The following is a 21743-nucleotide window of genomic DNA, read 5'->3' on the forward strand; positions in this document are numbered from 1 at the left end:
AAAGCATCACCAGCTGTCTCGGCGAAATGAGGCCGAGCTGGGCAATGTCGATTTTTTTATTTTATTTTATTTTCCTTAATGCTAGAAGTGATAATTAATTAGTTCATGCAGCAGGTAATAGTACAACCTGCCAATACACAAATGATATCCACCCTTTTCCAATAATGTAATAAGAATCATCGTTATTGGTCAAATATGTAAAACTAGGGGTGTCAGGCGATTACATTTTTTTATTGTAATTAATCGCACGACTTCAATAGTTAACTCACAATTAATCGCAACTTTTATATCTGTTATAAATGTACAGTAAAAAAAAAAGTAGGTTTTCATACTCTTGTTAACAAAAGTGGGAAAAAAAGGTTAAACTAATTGAAATAGCAAAAATGAATTTTTGACGGCTATAGCCGTCGATGGCAGTGAATGAGTTATATTTGAAAATTTTTGTTTTAATCAAACTGAAGAGCCCTTCAAACTAATTAGCACCCAGGAAGTAGCTGTTAGTTTCATAACGTTTGGTGACCCCTGCTCTAATTGAATCAAACAGGAAGTAACCTGTCATTCGCCAATTTTAAGCAAATCACATGCGCGTCATTTCCACTTGTGAAATCAATCTCTGTTTGTATGCATTTTTCATCACTGGATGCTCAGGACAATTCACAGACGATAGCCGCCCGTGCCTTTTATTTTGCCGCTCTCCTGCTCTCAAGGTGATACTCAGCACAACGTGACTTTTTCGCTCGCCGCGTGAATAATTGCGGCCTCTGTGATTTCTGAGCGGTGCTGGCAGACTTAAAATAAGAACCAAAAAAAACAACAACTTGATGATGGCCGCCTTTTGTAAATAAAAAGTTGTTTTTCTTGATAAAATACTTCAAAATGACCAATTGTATTTTGCCCAGTAATGTTTCAGACAAAGACGAATCTCGAACCCCGCCGTTTCCATAGTGCTGTACATCTTTTAATCATAACGGCTAAACAATGAACAACACTGAGAAGAAAAAAAAAGAGCATCTCGATTTCTTCCGCAAGCCGCCGCCGGAGGAATGACTAATACGTGGAGCAGAAAGTGGGGGTCACGGAGTAAAAGTCTTGCCCTCGGGTCGGAGCAGTGACACTTAATTGTTTGTCCTGTCATGTGTCACATGTGAGAAATTTCATATCTAACCCTGGTTAGCCTCCGCCTTGCCGCTTTTAATCCCCCGGTGTGGCAGATGGATCAGCGCTGTGCTGTGATCAAGACGTGTCAGATTACTCGGGTTGGCTCCTGTCACTGTGACGCCAATCGTGACCGGGGATGCTCGGACCTCATGCGCGCTCGGAGGTTTGCCATTTAAAAGGCGCGGCATCACGTTCGGCTCAAGTTGGGGCTTAGAAGTGCACACGGGTACGCGGGCTGGTCTTTTGCACTTGGGGTGACGTCTACTAATCGGCTGATTGATAATGATGCCCAATCACTCTTAGCTCATTTGCTCCCAAACACGTATAAATATGTTCTATTTTAAATATTACCATGGTCCCAAAAACCCATTTATACGCTTTTTTTTTTTATTATTTTTTTTTTATGCTAGAGCGTGCAGAAGGCTTTGACGCAGCCTCTCAACTGCAAAGAAAGGTTGAAGAAATGGTAGTTATAACACAAACGGCCAGCAGGTGGCAGCAGAGCAAACGAGATCAACCAGAGCCATGTTGAAAAAAAACTATTTTACTCACATTTCTAAATAGATTTGTGAATAATGATGAAACTTAGCTATATTATAATGCTAATGATACAAATAAATGTTTTTTTCCTGATGAAAGAAGAGACTCTAGTCTTTCTTTTGGTCCGTGTTTTTATAGCAATAGAACACAAAATTCTGTGGGCCTTGCAAAATCAGTCAAAATCCAGTAAAACGGAAAAAGGAGCAAAGGGGGGTTGCTTCAGTGAAAATGGATGGGAGTCAATGTGTTAAATCTGATGGGTAATAATAAAAAAAAAAATTGCTGGGTTATTTACACTCAGCACGTTTGGTTGAGGATTTGATCCAGGATGTTGGGTCAAGATTTGGATCCAACAGGGATAGAAATTTCAACTGTTCAGCTGGGCCAAATCAAACTTCAATCTTATCTGCTAGATCAAAACAATTAACTCCGCAGGTACGCAGCGAGTGGGATTTTTTTAAAAAAATGACCTGTCATTGTTTTTTGGGAGAAATTTTATGTTTCAAAGTACTAGTGGTATCGATAACGGTGACTACTCAAGAGTTGACTACTCGTACTGGTACAAGGGGAAAAAAAAATTGGTGACCAACATCCCCAAGTTACATAACCATTGTCAAATATAAGTGTCAGATGAATGGTACATTGTTTTTCCGGTATTATTACTGTTGGTGTGGGAAAAAAAAGTTAGCTGTATTTGTTCCTCCTGTTCCTATTTGTCATCGCTTACAATTCCTTCCTGCCGTTGTTATTTTTAATTTGAGAACTCTTTGGGAATAAGGGAATCAATACAAATGGCATTATACTTGGGCAGGTTCATAAATCACATCTCACTCGTAATATTGCTTTTCATACCAGCGGCACGCTCAAGCGCGGAACAGCATGAATCTTCACTTAGTTAAATGATCGTTTGTGTTAAAGGGAAAATCATTTTTTATACAGCGCATGATTATTTGTGTTGATTAGATTCAGATTTTGAGCTTGAGTTAAGCTGTTCAAGCGTACTAGATTCTTTGAAAATAAGTCAGAAAAACACAATTGGGCAAGTATTATTTGTTGCGGTTCTTTCTGACAATCGTCTGTCAAATTGCAATTTCCTGACTCCACTACTAAATTGTCTTGCAGTTAATATCTGCATTATGCATCCATATTAAATCTGTCCAAAAGTCTGTTTTAATCATACCATTTCATACATTCCTTTGTTGACGACGGCACACATGATGTCCAATCACTGTCAAGTACGATTGGAAATCTGTAGCAGGAAAGTATAGCATATAGTTCAAGGCAATTGAGGTAAATTGCATGCATGTTTAGGGATGATTAAGTCATTAGCATCCCTGGAGGGGGGCGGGCAAACACTCTTGGATAATTGCAATCAATTTCTCCCCTTTCAGACAAACTTTAGGATGCCTTCTGGCCTGGTTCTGCTCTGCAAGGAGCCTATGGATGATAGTCGTAATAATAATCATAATGAATGGGATCTTGCTTATCTGTCTAGGATAGATGCTTCAGATTTATGCTAATTTGGGAGAATTCCTAAACTGGTGTCAACGGATCCGTTTTTTTTTCTCTCTAACTTTCCATCCTAACTGAGTTTTAAGGGATCTTGTTTGAGACTGCTAAAATGCATGCATTTTCACCAGGATACACAAACACACCAATATTGGACAAAAGTAGTGCTGTCACTATCGAATTTTTAGAATCGATTAATCTATCGATTATTCAATCGATTAATCAACTAATCAGATTTCTTTCCCTGATTACTGTTTATTAACCAGTGATTGGTGGTTATTTCGTACTTTGTATTTGTATAGTGATTTTTTAAAAAAAAAAAGGGATTGATGTTGTACTATGTTATCATTGTTTTCCTAAGTAAAAACAGATGTTAGCAAATGTCTTATTTTGATTAAACACAGAAGATAATCGGTCTTCTTTCATGAAGGACTACAGAAATCAGTGAACAATTACTGTTGATATGCTGAAATCAGAGAATTAAGACAATTTAAAATTTTAAAAAATGTCTCCAAACGATTACTTGATTATTAAAGTAGTTGCCGATTAATTTGGTAATCGATTACTTGTTGATTAATTGATTAATTTTGACAGCTCTACCCGAAATGTTGTGCCTTATTGAGTGAACCGACTCATTTCCAAGCTGTAGTATGAATTAGTCGTCCAATTAAAAAACAAAAAAACATTGACACTCATGAAATTTAGCCACAAGAAATGGGCTCGAGGAACTTCATTTTCCTACTACATTATTTGGATAACAAATTGAAAACAAAAGGTGTCTGATTACATAAAAAGAGAAAAACAGAGAGAGACGACAGGCTCCAATAATAAGTCAAATAGAATCAGCGGCCATCTTTTATTTCCCACTTTGTCATGTGAGTGTCAGGGATTTGCTGTCATGGAGGAAGTGGAAGCTGAAGAGCTGGTACTGACCGAGAATTAATCAGTTCAGGTTTTGGTGGTGGTGAACATAAAATGTCAGCCGTCGCCTCTCAACTCTTGTTGGTGATTTCTTTGAGCCGAACATCACAATAATCCCGCTCTCGCTCGTCACTCCCAGTGAAGGTCAAAGTTGGTCAGTGAGCCAAGAAATACCAGATGAGAGCCGGCTTCCTCCGCCAGCGCGCCGAGTCTAAATTACGGCATTAGTATATTGATTGGAGATCGCCGCCCCAAGCAATCACTTTTACCGCCGTGACAAGATTATTTTATCCTACTTTTTCGGTATTATTATTTGTTGCGTGAGTTATTCTAGCAGCGCGGGAAGTGACAACTTGGATTTGTGCAATAAAGTGGTGCAGTTAGGCGAGCCAGTGAGGCAAGAAAAAACAAGAAAAAAAAACAGGACTGGCCTTGAAGGAGGGCGACGCGATCCCTGCCGGCCCAGCTGCCATCCTAAATAAAGAAAGATATCTGCCCGAATGGAGCGCTGATCAATACATTCATACAAACACAAGCGCATCATTTGTTAAGTGTTGGGTGATAACCTCAGCGGGTAGCATGTGGGAAACCGCACAAGTGAGAGTGAGTGAGGGAGGAAAAGCAACAAAAGAGATCATAAATTACAGATAATAGAGTTTGGGATGATTTGTGGTATGCAGGAGGGAATTGTGCAATTGTGTTCCAGTCCTTGGAGTAGTTTGCAAAATATCCGTCCGTCCGTCCATTCGTCCATTTTCCTACCGTTTATTTGGGGTCAGGTCGCGGCCCAGACTTCTCTCTCCCCAACCACTTCATCTATCTCCTCCGAAAGGGATCCCAAGGTGTTCCCTGGCCAGCCTCCTGCCAGTGTCCGTCCATTCATCCATTTTCCTAGCGTTTATTTGGGGTCAGGTCGCGGCCCAGACTTCTCTCTCCCCAGCCACTTCGTCTATCTCTTCCGAAATGGATCCCAAGGTGTTCCCTGGCCAGCCTCCTGCCAGTGTCCGTCCATTCATCCATTTTCCTAGCGTTTATTTGGGGTCAGGTCGCGGCCCAGACTTCCCTCTCCCCAGCCACTTCGTCTATCTCCTCCGAAAGGGATCCCAAGGTGTTCCCTGGCCAGCCTCCTGCCGGTGTCCGTCCATTCATCTATTTTCCTACAGTTTATTTGGGGTCAGGTCGCGGCCCAGACTTCCCTCTCCCCAGCCACTTTGTCTATCTCCTCCGAAAGGGATCCCAAGGTGTTCCCTGGCCAGCCTCCTGCCACTGTTCGTCCATTCATCCATTTTCCTAGCGTTTATTTGGGGTCAGGTCGCGGCCCAGACTTCCCTCTCCCCAGCCACTTCGTCTATCTCCTCCAAAAGGGATCCCAAGGTGTTCCCTGACCAGCCTCCTGCCAGTGGGACGTGCCCGGAGCACCTCACCAGGGAGGTGTACAGGAGGCATCCTAACTAGATGCCCGAGCCACCTCAGCTAGCTTCTCTCAACATGGAGGCTTGACCGACATATATAACAAAATACAATGTTTGCAAATCAGCACAGTGATATAATAACCGCTGAGGCATGACCATTTTTTTTCCTTCTAACTATTCTATAATTGGTTTGTACGGGGGGATGGAATAAAATTGCATATTAAGTCATTCACTGCCATTGACGGCTATAGACGTCAAAAATTATTTTTGAACTATTTCCATTAGTTTCAGATATAATATTTGTGACTAATCGTGATTTAACTAGTGAAGTCATGTGATTAATTACAATTAAAAAGTTTAATTGCCTGATGCCCCTAATTAAAAAAAATAAATAAAAGAAACAATTATTAAAAATTAGGGGAGTCAGACAATATATATATTTTTTTTATTGTAATTAATCGCATGACTTCACTAGTTAACTCACGATTAATCACAAATTTTATATATGTTCTAACAAAATTCTAGGTCTTCATATTCTTGTTAACAAAAGTGGAAAAAAATCTTAAATTAATAGAAATAGTATTAATATTGAATTTTTGACGTCAATGGTAGTGAATGAGTTAAATCAATTTAAAAAAAAATTACAATTCGATTTTTTTTTTTAATCGTTCAGCGCTAACGATAATCGGCAAAATTGAGCATTCTTTGTCTCTTCTGATCAAAGCTTGGCCCGATTGTCAAATGTCCATAACAGATGACGCTGAGGGGTGTGTTTTTTCCCTCCCCAATCTGCTTGCTATGTGATTGTGGCTGATATCGTTCATGAACCTGTTCAATATTTATCAATATTATCTTTTTGTGTGAAAAACCAAATTTTTTAGTAAATTAGTATAAGCAAAAAGCGAACCGTTTGCCCGGTTCTTAAACTTGTTGTTTGTGTTTTCTGTCAATCTGGATGCCCTGTGGCATCATTCTGCCTCTCACAGGTCAGTGTTGGTACTACAACCGATACCTGGTTTCATTTTTTTTTAAGGGAATTTCTGGTAGATGTTTAGCCAGGAAAGGCTTTTCAATTTCCCATAGTTTCAAAATACAAAAAAAATCTTGACTTTTATGTCGAAATGTACACACGTTTTTGCTGCAAAAGATTCTGTAGTGCGCTCCACACGGAATCACAATTCCTTCGCAAGTAATTAGCAGCTCTGTGCAAATGTGTTTGGAGTTTGCCAGACCACTAAACAACAATCCCTTCATCTTCACACTCAATACTAATAATCTCCAATCCAAACATCATCAAGGCGCCGCCACTCGGCATCGGCGTGTCCTCCTCGAGGAAATAATCCCAACTAAATCAGCCCAATTAGAAAAGCCGGCTAACAGACAGCGCCGGACAGGTGGCGGGCTAACGCAGCGTGGGCGCCAGGGCCGGTGGGACCCCCGCCATGTTATTGGGAGGAGACGCCGCTGCCTGTGCCGTAATGATGGCTAAACGTGCGCCGCATTCACTTACGGTGGGAGATTGGCGAGACGGGGCGTGACCTTTGCTATATTGACCTGCTGGCTGCCTCCTGCTGAGCTCCTGCAACAACACAAGATAAAAAATTACACCTGCGCGTGTGTGTGCGTGTGCGTTCTGAGAGAGTGTGTGGCTGTGTATTAGTGTGCGCAAGCGTGTGCACTGGTGTGCGTTTTGCATGTGTGTGGTGTTAAAAACGGGGAAAGGTTGTGCCAAACAGACATCTCACCTCACACTTCATGTCCCAAATAGATTGAAATCATTTTCCCCTCCATTCTTGCCTCGCCTGAAGCGGAATGAGCACTTGTGAGGATAATTAAAATTGATGATGGAGAATGACACGGGCATGATTCGTCCCTGCGGCCGGCGTGCTCGGAAGACCCTCGTGAGCAAAGCCGCGCCGTCGTAGCGCACTTGCTTCACGCCAGTCACTCCAAGCACGATGTTGAATTAGAGGGTGACTCGAGTTTACGGTCTTCGGATGGAAATGGGGCTCCCGTGGCCCTTCGTTGGGCTTTTGTTGGTCCTCCAGATCGCTCTAGAATAGAGGAGAATGGAATGAGGGGGGCATTGAGCGCTACTGTACGGTGGCCCTGAAGCGCAAAATGCAAAAACAAACAAAAAGAAGCTGAACAGTACAGCAAATCAAAAAACACAAAAAGTAAAAAAATATTTAAAAAGGTCATCGCAAGTCAAAAAACGGAAAAAAAAAAAACTCAAGGCAATGGCAAATGCAAATCAAAAAACGATAGAAAACTAAGCAAAAAAAAGTCATCGCAAACGCAAATCAAAAACACAAGAACAAAAAAACAAAAAGCTAAAAATAATTCAACAAATGCTAATCAAAAACACAAACAAAAAAGTCATCGCAAATGCAAATCAAAACCATAAAAACAAACAAAAGGAACAAAAACAAAACAGTAATCACAAATGCAAATAAAATAACATTAAAAATTTTTTTAAAAAGCAACAAAAAAAAGTAATCCCAAACGCAAATCACAAAAAAACGCAAAATAACAACAAGCTAAAAATAATTCAACAAATGCAAATCAAAAACACAAAAAAAAGGAATCGCAAAATCAAAAACAAAGAAAACGAAAAGGTGATTATCGCAAATGCAAAAAAATCTAAGCAAAAAAATCTAAACAAAAAAATCTAAACAAAAAAATGAGCAAAAAAGAAATCACAAATGCAAATTAAAAAAAACATTTAAAAAAAACAAAGCAAAAACAAAAAAGTAATCCCAAACGCAAATCAACCCCCCCCCCCCCAAAAAAAAAGCAACAACAAAAAAAAGCTCACACTCTAAAAACTGTTGGGTTAAAAGTAACCCAATAATGGATGAAAAATGGACCGATCTACTTTATGGGTCAATTCGAACCAACTTTCTGGCTTGTTTTATACAAAATGACCCCCTTTTTTTTTTTTTTTTACCCAAGTAAAGGATCTGACCAATATTAGAGTTGTTTTACGCTAAAAGACCCATTTCTTGACTCAAAGTTGGACTTGGGTACGAATACCTGCATAGTTGACAATAAAATGTGCGTGTGACCGAATTGTGGCGTGTTTTGCAGCATGTGACAAATGACGGCTGTCGGATTATTGGTGACGCGTCACTTCAATCCTGAGTGGGCCCGGCTTCGCTCCTATGAAGGAAGAGAGCAGATGAGAAGAGCCTGAGCAATGAAGAGCAAGACACAGAGCACAATTGAGGTAAGGGTGGGGGGGTGGGGGGGGGGGTTGAGGTCCTAAACCCCCACCAGGATCTTTCCAGAGATAAATATTGATTGTGGACAGTTTTAATTACTTCCTTAAATTGAGCAATTTTGGTTCTCCCAGTTGGCTCCCTGCGAAAATCCATGCGGGCTCTTCCATTGAGGGAGAGGGAGAAGGTTGAGCATGGCGCGCCATAAATCACCGCCGATACATAATTCATCGGAAGCATGCGGAAAGGACAAGGCGAGATGCTTCACATCATTGAAAACAGCCTCTCGCCATGTCGTCCGTTTGTGTGCTCAACATCTCATCTGAATGATGACGAACGATGCGCTGGCTTCCGCTCCCCCTTTTTTGATCTCCCGCTTGGATCCGTTTCAAATACGAAGGAGTGGTCACAATCGAAAGGCCTTTATTGTTTTTACAGGCCGGTGGAAGCGCTGCTGTGGTGTGGCCTACTAATTTTCCGCGTGATTTTCGCGCACTCGTCTTTGGAGGGCGGGGCAAGGTCGGTCGCGCAACTCGGAGACACGAAGTTTGGAGCTTGGATTTTTAATAGGGAGGAACAATTTAGAAAAATGAGGTCATTTTTTCCCCAATTGCAATTTAACTCATTCACTGCCATTGACGGCTATAGACGTCAAAAATTCATTTGAACTATTTCTATTAGTTTAACTTTTTTTTTTCCACTTTTGTTAACAAGAGTATGAAAACCTAGGGAAAAAAAATTGTACATTTAGAAAGGATATAAAATGTGTGATTAATCGTGAGTTAACTATTGAAGTCATGCAATTAATTACAATTAAAAAAAAAATTATTGCCTGACGTGATTTAAAAAAAGAAAGAAAAGATTATTAAAAATGAGGGTCATCAGGCGATTACATTTTTTAATCGGAATTAATTGCATAACTTCACTAGTTAACTCACGATGAATCGACAATTTTATATCTGTTCTAAATGTGCAATAAAATACATTTTCTGAGTGTTCATACTCTTGTTAACATAAAATTATATTTAAAAAAAAAAAAAGTTTAACTATTAGAAATGTGGCTGCATCATTTAGTAATTTCATAATAATTTATAAAATGGAGTTAAAATTAAAAAGATATTCCCAACACAAATGACATTGAATGCAAAGCATGTCATTCTTTAGTTTTTACGTTTCCATTGACAGTAAACTTCAACTGGCCAAAGTCCCGCCACTGACATCTGCTGACCCCCTCATGCAACAAAAACAAGCTCACAAACACTCACGTGGCGCTTTTGTGTTTGCCGTCAACTCAAGCCGCTGTGTTTATTCCTTATGCATCATCGCCATTGAATAAAGGCAAACCAGCCGAATCCCGAGCGGGCGAGACGCAATCGCAGCGTCCATCTACATTTAATGTCTCACTCTGTATGCATTGCGTTACGGACGGACAAACGGACGGCTGACCACGCTCTCGTCTGCTTATAACAGCACAACCCTTCAGGATTAAGGTCAGCGCTTTAGCCACCTACACCCCCCCCCCCCCCCAAAAAAAACCTCCAATTGTTGGTGGCATCTCTGATAAACAGAGTGTAACAATCCTTTCCCCCACGCCGCCATGCACAGGTCAGGTAAGGTTGATGATGCCTTGCTCGGAATTGTGCAATTCCAGCCAGCAATCCATTTGGTGATATGGAGAGCAAGGGTCCCAATGGAATTTGGGGAGGGGGGGGGGGGGCATCTACAGTTTCACATTGCATATTAGCCAAAAGAAGATGCTAAAGAGTTGACAGTAAAAGAAAGTCAAAAGGTGCCATTATAAAAAAAAAAAAAATTTTTTTGAACCACCTATTTATTGTGGGGGAGGTAAAAAATCTTCCGCAATATAGAGAAACCGTATATTAGGGATGTAACGATAACGGCAATATCGTGATATTAAAACAGCCGCAATATCGTCGTGGTCATGTCATTAACTCTTTCACTGCCATTGACGTTTATAGACGTCAAGTAAAAACCTACGGAGCACTGCCAATGACGTCTAAAGACACTGTTGAATGGAAATAAACGTATTTTGCAATCAAAAAACACTTTTTCATTGTTGGTGAAAGCGTTTTACAGAAGTAAAGCACTATTTAGGTGTTTGTGGCATCATTCATGGACAAAAAGAAGTGTACAATTCACTAGAGTGCATGAAATAACATCGTTTAACAAAAAGCTCTTTTTCTCCGTTTTTTGTTTCCAAACAGAATTTCGGTGAAAGTAACCATTTTCTATTGTTGATTACTGAAGAACGGAATAAGGTAGAAACAAACTTTTTTTTTCTGATGAAAGATGAGAGTTCAATCTTTCATTTGGTAGTATGTGTGTTTCCATAGTCCAAACACAACATTTTCTGTGGACCTTGAAAGATCAGTCAAAATGCTTAAATCAGCTGGCACTGGCGACAACCCGTTTCTGAAAACGTCTGGCAGTCAAAGCCATGCTATTAATTACGATAAAAAAAAAAATATTCACCTGACTAAACAAACTAAAATGAGTGAGTTGTCTTTTTTGTGTTATGTATATTCACATTTTATGTGATGACGTGGTTGTCTTAGACTGACAAGCCCGTGTCAGAGTGGGGGTGGGGGGGGGGGGCTTTAGACAAGCTCCTCATTCTGCACACTAATGGATGATTGGTGGCTGGATAGGAGGCCTCACTTCTCCCTTTTATCCCGGCTTGCTTTTGACCCGGAGAAGCCGGCAGTAATGGGAGGGGTAATCATTTCACTCCCGATAAGTTGGAACACCTTGTTTTTTTGACGGAGGGAGCTCCCGCGGCCTCCACTTGGTTTATCGCCCCCACCCTTGAAAAACGAAAAAAAAAAAAGAGAAAAAAACAACCTTCAAGAGGTTTGGGCTCCTCTCTCCGAGCTCAAAGGCTCCATCAGCTTCGGCTCCCTCGCTCGCCTTTCATGTTGCACATAAGCCGCTGAAAGGGGTGCGAAAAATAAATAAACCCATTTCTATCTCCTAAATTGTGATCTTATGAATTGGATTGGGCCACTTGAAAAACACACAATTTGCTATTTTCTCCTGTTCGTCCCCCCCCCCCCCCTTTCTGCCGTAATATCCGCGCTGATAAATGGCCGGCGGGATTGACGGGCCGGGGGTGCGCGCGCGTGATAAGGTGGTCACCTGAAGTGGCGCAGAACTTTCATGTCATGAAATTGTTTGGCCTTCTTCGCTTGAGGAAAATCCCCCATGTTTTGCTTGATTACATTTTGTTATGGTCACCCCCCCCCCCCCCTCTCCCTTCTCCCCCCTCCCACTCCCTCCCTTCACACACAACTTCTTAAGCCTGCCCAGATTACTGTTTAATAGGGATGATATTGTGTCGGCTTTATTGGCCATTTGCAGCTGCGCCGCCGCTTCATTTAATAGCGCCGTGGGTTGTTAAAAGGATTACACAGCTGCCGCACTGCTGTGTACAGTACAGCGAGCCTCCATCCAAAAGCTTGAAATGGGATGGGAGGGGGGGAAAAAAATACGCTGGGGCTTAGTCAGAAAGCTGTGATCAGAGATGCAAAAACGTTCCCGCCACATTCAAATTGCCTGCGTCGCCACTTCCCCAAACCCTCCCCGCCTCCTTTTTTGTGATGTGACTCTGATTATTTCCCGTTCCATATCTAAGTGACCTTTAGAAGGCCAGCGGCACAACCCAGAATTGATTAAGTAAAATTGATCCCCGCGCATTCAAAGGATATTAATTAGACATGGAAAACAAGGGAATGAACACAAATAGCTCTTAGCTTAAGCGCGATAACAAATAAAACATCCAGGGTGGATTTGAGGAAGTCCAATAATACATTTAGTGCTCAATTGAAGTTTCCTACTACTTAAGACACTCTCAAAATATACTCAATATCAAGAGACAGACCAAATATGGACGTATACAGTTGACCTGTAGCCTATTAAAAAATCTCATGATAACAAGTACCATAAATGTGTTTTTTTTTAATCTGAAACGATAGCACATAGAATGGTGCATTACTGTATGTCCAAATATGGTCAATTTCAATCTTTCTAATAAATAACATACGTTGTCTGTTATTTTGACGCATTATTAACCAATTCAAACTAAGAGTTGAAAATGACTCAAGAATGAACATCTTCACATATTCAATGCTCCTCCTCTTCCCTCACTTTGTGGCAGATTCATCACCGCATCAAACTGCTTCATCAGATTTATTTATTGCCGTATTTATGACTATAAAACCTTCCAAAAAGGGTTTGAGAAAATGATGTAACCACAGTCATTTGTTTTTCTGAAATATTAAAAACGTTTTGTGTGGTCTGGGCATCCATCGGCCAATGAGAACCTAAATAATCTTTTTTAAGCAGAAAAAAGGTGGTCCCTTTATTTTATTATTTATAATTTGGTATTTATATATACAGTTAATAACTCTATTTTGGTCTAACTCCCCCCAAAATTCATCTGTAATCCCACTTTTGACCACTTGATGGTGACACACTTATTTACTTTGAGAGTAAATTTCAAGGAAAAAGAATGTCCCAGGAAGTACTTGATTTCTCTTTCTTGATCCTGCTTTTTGCGCCTACGGAAAGTGACGACTGTAGGTTAATTTCATAATGATCATCTTTCCCGTCCGCGCACGTCGAATTTGAGGGCTGAAAAAAAAAACATGGATAAATGAGTAAACTAAACATAAGTTTATCAAACGGAAGGGTTGATTAATGTTTCTTACCAATATTATCAAAATGAGCTGAGTCAGAGAATTCTCGCTGGAAGTATACCGTATTTTTCGCACTATAAGGCGCACCTAGAATGAACGGCTCATTTAAAAACCTGTTTTCCATATATAAGGCGCACCGCATTATAAGGCGCATAGAATAGAAGGATACTGTAGTGGCTGGGGTTGCGTTAAGCATCCACTAGATGGAGCTTACTTAACCAATATTGATCCACATCGGATTATAAGGCGCACTGTCGTTTTTTTGAGAAAATGAAAGGCTGGCTTTAAAGTGCGGAAAATACTCGCACTCGGTCCAAATGAAAAGATTACGTTTGATGCCTTGCATTGCAATGAAGTAAAAAACATATATATATTCATAAATATAAATGAGAAAGTTCACTTGGAAGGAATAAAGTAATATTTTTAAACAATTTGAATTCACTTTTTTGTCACTTTTAAAATGAAGCTGTTGACTGACATTTTGCATATTCTGCCGTGACACAAACCTTATTCTTAAAAAAAAAAAAACACTTGAATTGTAGTAAAAATAAATAAATAAATTTGCCATGCCCAAACAAATTTGAGGATCCTTTTCTCTCGGCGAAAATAAGGCGGATCAATGTAATGAATAAGTCCCCTTTTTTTGTTTCCACGTGCTATTAAATCATTGTCTGCCGTTGAAAGAACAGATCAACACGACACGCTCCATCTGGAGATCAATACCGGGCCGGAGCGCGGGTGTCATGGCGGAATGATGACGAGACGCGGGCCGCCTTCGATGGAGACACAACACGTGCCAAAGCTAACAGCTGTTAACTACGCAAGCTGCAGCCTATGAACCCCCCCACCCCCCACCCACCCCTTTCGCACTGTCAGTTAAATATTCCGGGAGGAATGTGTTCCAACACGGCCATACATAAGAGCCCAGAAGCCTTTACAGCAATATTGCTGTGAAAATTGGCAGCAGGAGAAGGAGGGACATGAGGGATGCTCCAGAGTGCTAACCTATCCCTCTCGGCCCCCCCTGGGAGCCACTTGGCCGGCTCTCATCCACATAATTATAATAAATTTGACATTTCATAGATAATATTGATTTCTTTATTTTAGCATTTCACCATAGGTGACAGTCCGGTGTCAAGAATGAAATTTCTATTGATCTTCCGCGCATTAATCCCTCATGTGTATGTGATCATTTTTATAAGACCTTTTACTGCACATAAATCAATATTTCATATTTTCAGCCACGCCAGAGGAGATGTCATATTTGTAAACTGCGTCTTGACACTAGCAATTCCTTTCTTGTTCGGCTGCAACTGTGCAAGACCAGTCAATTTGGGGTTGGCGGGGGCACAGACGCACGGGGGAGACGAGGGGGGGGGGAGGGGGGCGGGGGGGCTAGTCTGAGCCCTGGGAGGGAGGAGCCGCGATGTGTTGTGCAACGCTGATGATGAAATATCATCTTTGGAATTCATTTGCTAGTCCCGACGTGACGCCGTCCATTGGTAATGAAAATGAACAGGCAAATCATTCCGATTGATCAGCTAAGCAATTTATAAAGAGTATTGAACATCTCCAAAAGGAGTCTGTTCATTTCCCTAATTTATACTTGAAACGGCCGATGTTCATCAATTGGGCAAAGGAGCAGTCGACTTGAACTTGTGTTGTGCTTTCATCGTAAATGGAAAACAGCGACATTGTATTGTGTCAAAGTATCAGCTCAGTCCATTTTGGGGTATCGGGAGATTACAATTTTTAATCGTAATTAGTCGCAAATCTGTTCTAACTTTCATGCTTTTGTTAACATAAAAGTAGTAAAAAATGTCAAACTAATAGAAATATGGCTGCTTCTTTTATTTGCATTGATACAGTAATTTCATAATTCGTAAAAAATTTAGTTAAAATTAAAAAGATGTACTTTACTGTAAAAAAAAACGAGTGTGATATTGATTTGTGTTGAGGTCATTTTCATGCCACTAGATGGCATAATTGCATTTGTTAGACATTAGTGACAGCTCCGTGCATTTTACGTTTCATCTCATGAAGTAACATTTTTAAAATTGTCAAATACAACTTGACCCCAGTCTCCACAAATATATGCATTATTATCAAATGTATTACCGCAAAATTTTTGACATGGACGTGTCCCCCAGTACAGACTTTTCAAATATCATTAATCGCGCGTAAAAAAAAAAAGAAAAAAAAAAGAGTGGCATTAAAGCAACTTTAAATTAACTCACTCATTTTGACACCCTAGTTTTAAATGATTAAATCAAACTGTATTGTACTTAAAAGTACTGCACAAATCCAACCGTAGTGGATAAATAAATATCAGGAATCACCGACCCAAGTCATATTTTCAAATCAAATCTATATCCAAAAGACTTTGACTACTATCAGCGTGGATGGACAGTGTGGGAATTTCCCCGCAGAGAGGACTTGTCACCGTGAACGATTCCTTCCTGGGCGGAGAATTTAAATAAGATTTCTCCACTTGCGCGAGCGGCGCATATAACATGACAATAGGCATGGAGAATGCGCGGCGGTGTTTGGTGAAAAATAGGAGCGGCTGAATGGTGCAGACACCTGACCTTTTCCCAGTCTCCCTTAACATGTCCCTTCCATGCAATCAGTTGGAGAACGCCGCACAAGAAAGGCCAGTCCATTAAGAGAATATGCTAATTTTGCCATCTGCTCCTAATTGATGCCATTTTACCAAGTAAACAAGACTTCTGTCTACAATGGATGTGTTTCTGCCAGTTAAGGATATGTCAGATCAGCTTTTTCCTGTAATTTTCTCTCTGAGAGCTATTGCCGGCCCATTATTGCAAATTATAAGTCTCTCCTTTTAAAGAGGGATGCTTTTCTGGTTCCGTTTTTTTTTTTTTTCTTCCTTTTCCTCTTTCACCCTTTAAGTCCCCACTCAACCAATCAGGATTGCACATTAGCAAATAATCCATAGATGCCTTTACAATAGATTCCAGCTCGACCGTTTGATAAAACATATTTTTAAATGATTTATTATTTATGTTTTGAAACTCAAATATGATACTTAAAAAAAATAATAATTATACAGTATGTGTATATGGGCCATTCCACCTAATCAGTGGTAATTGTGTGCCCAGGAAATAAAATGTGTACATTAACTGTAGTATGTTTAAAAATATATATATATTGATCTGATTGCATATTTGATAAATACAATTTTTTTTTATGAATTAATCCTACCTTGATGAGTGAAAATAATTTATTGGCTGTCCCTGTTGCCTAAAATTAGACTTAAGCGTGAAATGTAATAATTGAAATCCTTAAACGACAATATTATTTATTTATTTATTTCACATGTTTTTTTTTTTGCTTTTTATCCAATCATAACTTAAGTTCTTAAGACTTTGTTAAAAGAAAATAGCTTTAAATGTATACTTTTGCGATGCCCTTCCTCAGTCCTGGTACCCCCTCTGAAATATTTGGAACGTTCCCCAAGTCCCACAGGAAGTTGCATCATTCAGATCCTCTGCAGGGTTAAGTTAAGTTTACTCATTTATTTTCTTGCACATTTCATGACTTCAACTTTGACTGGAAGCTTTTAAAATCTCAGCACAGCCTCGCTATCGAAATTCCTTTCTGATGTTATTTGTGATTTTTATTTTTTTTTTGTCAGAATCGTCTTTATTGTTGAAGACACGCACGGAATTTGTCTCCAGTAGTATGAGACACTCAAGTATTGCAAAACAAGAAAGAAAAAAAATCTTTATAATTGCTCCATAACGGCTGATAAAGTGTGAAAATACTTTTTCCTGTCGGTTGTTATAGGGTTAAAGGCAACCCCCTTCCTTTATTCCAGTTACTGCAAAATGTTGTTGGGAGTGAAAAGCTGTCGGCGTCAGACGCTTTGAGCCCGCTGACAGATTGCCGGCGAAAGTGTGAGTGAGCGGCCCGCCGCCGCCGCCGCCGCCGCCGCCGCCGAGGTTTGTCAGCGACGTCAACGCCACTCTGGCAGCTAACACAACATTGTCCCGCGCACTCGGCAGGACGCGGCCTGTCGACGAGGCGTGATGTGTTATCTGGGCGCCCTCCATCCCATCCTTCAGTCCTTACCGGGGGCCGTGACTGGCGCTCTATGAGGACCCCCGGATGCGCGCGCTTGCCCAGATTCATCTTCCCTGTCAGCCGTGTAATGCTGTATGAGCCGGCTCCTCCATTCAAGTAATGCTGATGAATCTGCTGTCCAGATGCCTTTTGCTCCACTTTACAGCAGCATACGGGGTGGGGGTGTGGCGGGGGTGGGGGGGGGTTGTCGAGCAGACCCATCACGGTGAACCTTTAGCTCAGGCCAAGCACAAGCATTTTTCTCCTCCTGCAAAATTGCTCTTTAGCGAACAGGCTATCAAAGTGAAGTGAGAGGAAGAGGAGGAGGAGGAAGGAGGAAGGCAGATGGGATGCCAGGATTGGACGATTGATTTGATCCCGCAGACTTTGACTATGAGGTGTCGGAAAAGTCACATGACTGATGTTTACATCGTGCCTTGTTGGGCGTAGAGAGGGTGTGTCCTTTTTCTGGAGAGCTCAGTATTGTTCATTCGGTAATTTTACCGATTTTACCGATGTCATCATCATTGCGCTCCTTTTTTTTTTTCTTTTTTTTTTTGTATGTGGGTGCGAGTGTGTGGATATTCATTAGTTCACCTAAAACCTATTAAAAAATCCCATACCGTTCACCTAAACCGAACACTTCCAGCCAGAGTCGTGAGGCCGTCAGGAGACCTGAGGAAGGACCAAAGAAAGGAAAAGAAAAGAAAAGGGAAAAAAAAGAGAGGGTGTGTCCTTAATAATACACCCGACGGAAGAACAACGATACGCCTGCTTGGACCATGTCTAAAAAGTGGCACGGGTAGTCTAATGCGAGGTCTGTGGACGTGCGTGGGGATGTCAGATGTGATTCTCGGAATCATTATGGAAATCATTTCATCGAATGCGTAATTATTATTATTATCATGATCCTGCTGGCTGGCATGCAGCACACAAATAATCGGCGGCGTCCAAACAGACTTATGTGAGTAGCTCAATGTGTTTCGATGACGATAGCTGCTTCTGTTGTCTGATGATTTTCTTCCATTTTTTAATTTTCACAACTACAGTATAATAACCTGGGGAAGTAGGTTTTAGGATTTTTTTAAATAATCGATTAATCTGTTGATTATTTTGATAAATATTTGATGAATCTGGGGATTTTTTTTTTTAAGTATTTCCATCCTTTATTCAAAAGCAGGACCATTTTTTTCCAAATGACAATGCAAAAAATGCTGTAATGATTTTTTCTTTTCTTGTTTAAATTATTTGTTGACTGGTTTGATTGGTAACATACGTATCACAAAATTGGCAAAAATGTTAGTCATTGCTTTCCAAAGTTACAGCAGACATGTCGAGAGGTTGACATTTTGAAAATTTGGAGACAACTTGGACAGTCGGTATTGCTGCTCGATTATGGAGAAAATATTCATCTCGATTAATTTGGTAATAATTGAAATCACAATAGGGACGGCCATTTGTTTTTTGGTACAAAACAAGAACATTTTTAAACAAATTTCTTTGAAACCCTATATTTATGCAAGTTTCTTTTGGACCAAACAAGATTTATTAAATTAGTTTTTTTAAAATTTAAAAAAAATGAAAAGGTTCAACTATATACATTTAAATAACTCAAAATAAGTAATAATCTTTTTTTTTTTTTTTACGATTATGTCCATTTTGTAATTGTGGAGTGTAATGTGTGAATTTTGATCAATTGCACAGCGCTAGTTGCCAATATCTAAATGATGAATCGATTATCAAAAATAATTTTGTGTGAATCTGATTAACTCTTTGACTGCCAGACGTTTTCAGAAAAGGGATGCCGTGGGTGCCAGCTGATTTTAAGCATTTTGACTGATCTTTCAAGGTCCACAGAAAATTCTGTGTTTGGACTATGGAAACACACATACTACCAAATGAAAGATTGGACTCTCATATTTCATCAGAAAAAAAAGTTTGTTTCTACCTTATTCCGTTTTTCAGTAATCAACAATAGAAAATGGTTAGTTTCACCTCTGTTTTGAAAAAAAACCCGTCTTTTAGCGTCTTTGGCACTCCTCCATAGGATTTTACTAAACGTTATTTAACGTTTTTGGCAGTCAAAGAGTTATCCATTATTTGCACCTCTACTTGGAAGGGTGCCACCTTTTAAGGTAATGAGAGGACGACTGTTGGTTGTTTGTGTTCACGCCCATAACGGCGCAAATGCCACCCTATGTCTTTAACGACCTGTGAGGTAACAATGACATCACCTTATACCATAGAAACCATTTTTGTAGCAAAAAATCCCTGGAATCCTTTTTTCTCTGTACATCCTGGTTCTGTTTCTCCCCGGCTGCACCCCCCCCCCCCCCACCCCCTCCTCGGACAGGCCATCCAGGCTGTGAGTGGCACTCGGTGTTAAAGTGTCTCTCAAGGAAAGGCTTGTTTAAAAGGCGCGAGCTGGCAGCGGCGCGGACCTCTCAGCTGGCTGTCTAAACGCCGCCTGGCGCGTGACTGACAGTGACAGCCAGGCAACAACACGCCGCTGTTTTCTTTTCAAGCGCTCGGCGGCTTTTAACAAAGAAACCCGAGCGGACGTCAAAACTTTTACACCTGACTGTCACCCGCAACCGCCTCCAGGCTCAAGACGCCGTCTCATTGCACCGCGTATAAACTCTTCAAGCGTACGTCGGATGACGGTCTTTAAAGAACAAAACAAAGTTCTCATCTGTGATTTATTATTACTTGTTTGGAGAGTGACCTTTCTAAATCCAATCTTTCTATATATACGTTGTGCTGCGACCAAGCAAGGAGACAAACGCGAGTCATCAACAAGCAAAAGAAGACATTGTAAAATGCTGCAAAAGCGTCACAGCCCAAAATTAACAATCTGGATGGTTTTACTCAATTCAATTAAAGGCATATCTTCCTTTTTCGCGATGCACTTAGGGATGACAAAGCACGGCTGTACGTATTGATTTTTCTCCTGGGCCGTAACCGGGTAAACAATATGTATCTGCATGTATTTGCCGGGCAAATCGAATCAAAATACACATATTGCATTGAAGGTCTTGAACGACAGACGGCAATTGAATTTGTCCGTCAAGAATTCAGTTAAAGAGTCAAAGACCTTTGCTCTGCTGCCGGACAAAACCGTCCTCGTGTCCTGAGGCACAGATACTAATGCCCTGCTTGGCTTTCTTATGGCTCGTCCCCCCCCACGGGAAATATTTCTCAATTCATATTTTCAGTCATCGCAGCTGGGTGGATATGTGGTTGTCCAGTCAGGAGATCCGGGTACGAAACTCCGCTGAAGCAAGGACACACAAAACAACTAATATTGCTGCAGCTTACTGAGTCACTTACAGTAGTGGTGAAAGTCTTCTTCATTTATGTATGTATGACTCTTTTATGCTGCCCCCTGGTGGTCAAGTTGCACACCCCCGACGGAGCCAAAATGAGTTCTTTACACTGCTCAACAAATTTTGACTATTTTATTTTCAATGCAAGTAAACTTTTCTAGATGATTTGTTTGGGTGCTGATTTGGAATCACGCATAGTCAAATCTGTATTGTGCAAACTTTTATAAGACAAACTAAAAAAAAAAAAATGCCACTGTCAAATCTCAAAAAGCTGATTATTGTGAGGATAAACGTAAAGACATTTTTGAAATCATTGTCAACAATACGTTTAGCGACACGTCTCTGATTAAAATTTGCCGTTGACCAGTATAAGCGTGATTTCATTATTACTCGAAATAATCGTGATTCCGATTTGAGCCATAATCATGCAGTTGGGCTGAACAATTAATCAAATTCAACTTTCTGACGTCTTTTTACTTCGGAATTCCGCGTATTTGTCATAGTGAATGCTTAAAACTCATTCAAACTCAAAAACGTCTAAATACGTTTTAAAAATATATATATTTTGTCATTCACTCCCAAAAACAGCATACATAAGACTTTGATACAGCTTCTGGCATGAAGAGGTGTCTTAAAGCAATAATAGTTATCACAAAAACGGCCAGCAGGTGGCAGCAGAGTATAAGAGATCAGCCGGGGCCATGTTGCAACAAGCTCTTTTTGACAGTGTTTTCAACAGGTTTGTGAATAATGATGAAACTTAGCTATTTTCTACTGCTAATTGCTGCAAAACGGAAATAGATAGAAATACACCTTTTTTCCTGATGAAAGAAGAGACTCTAATCTTTCTTTTGG

The 21743-nt window shown here is 40.4% G+C and overlaps 1 protein-coding gene across 2 annotated transcripts in view; it reads left to right on the top strand.

Annotated features, from left to right (window-relative positions):
* The window catches only part of LOC144060724 (glycerol-3-phosphate dehydrogenase, mitochondrial-like), a 142075-nt gene that overhangs the window by 69261 nt on the left and 51071 nt on the right, over window positions 1–21743 (top strand). For both annotated transcript variants that reach the window (XR_013295994.1, XM_077580513.1), the window contains exon 7: window positions 8631–8769. Coding sequence is in view for 1 of the 2 variants with exons in the window: in XM_077580513.1 (XP_077436639.1) it covers window positions 8740–8769 (30 nt within the window). In the remaining variant the exon portion in view is untranslated. The remainder of the gene's footprint in view (window positions 1–8630; window positions 8770–21743) is intronic.

Source organism: Vanacampus margaritifer, chromosome 11 (assembly GCF_051991255.1).
Source record: "Vanacampus margaritifer isolate UIUO_Vmar chromosome 11, RoL_Vmar_1.0, whole genome shotgun sequence".
NCBI lineage: Eukaryota > Metazoa > Chordata > Actinopteri > Syngnathiformes > Syngnathidae > Vanacampus > Vanacampus margaritifer.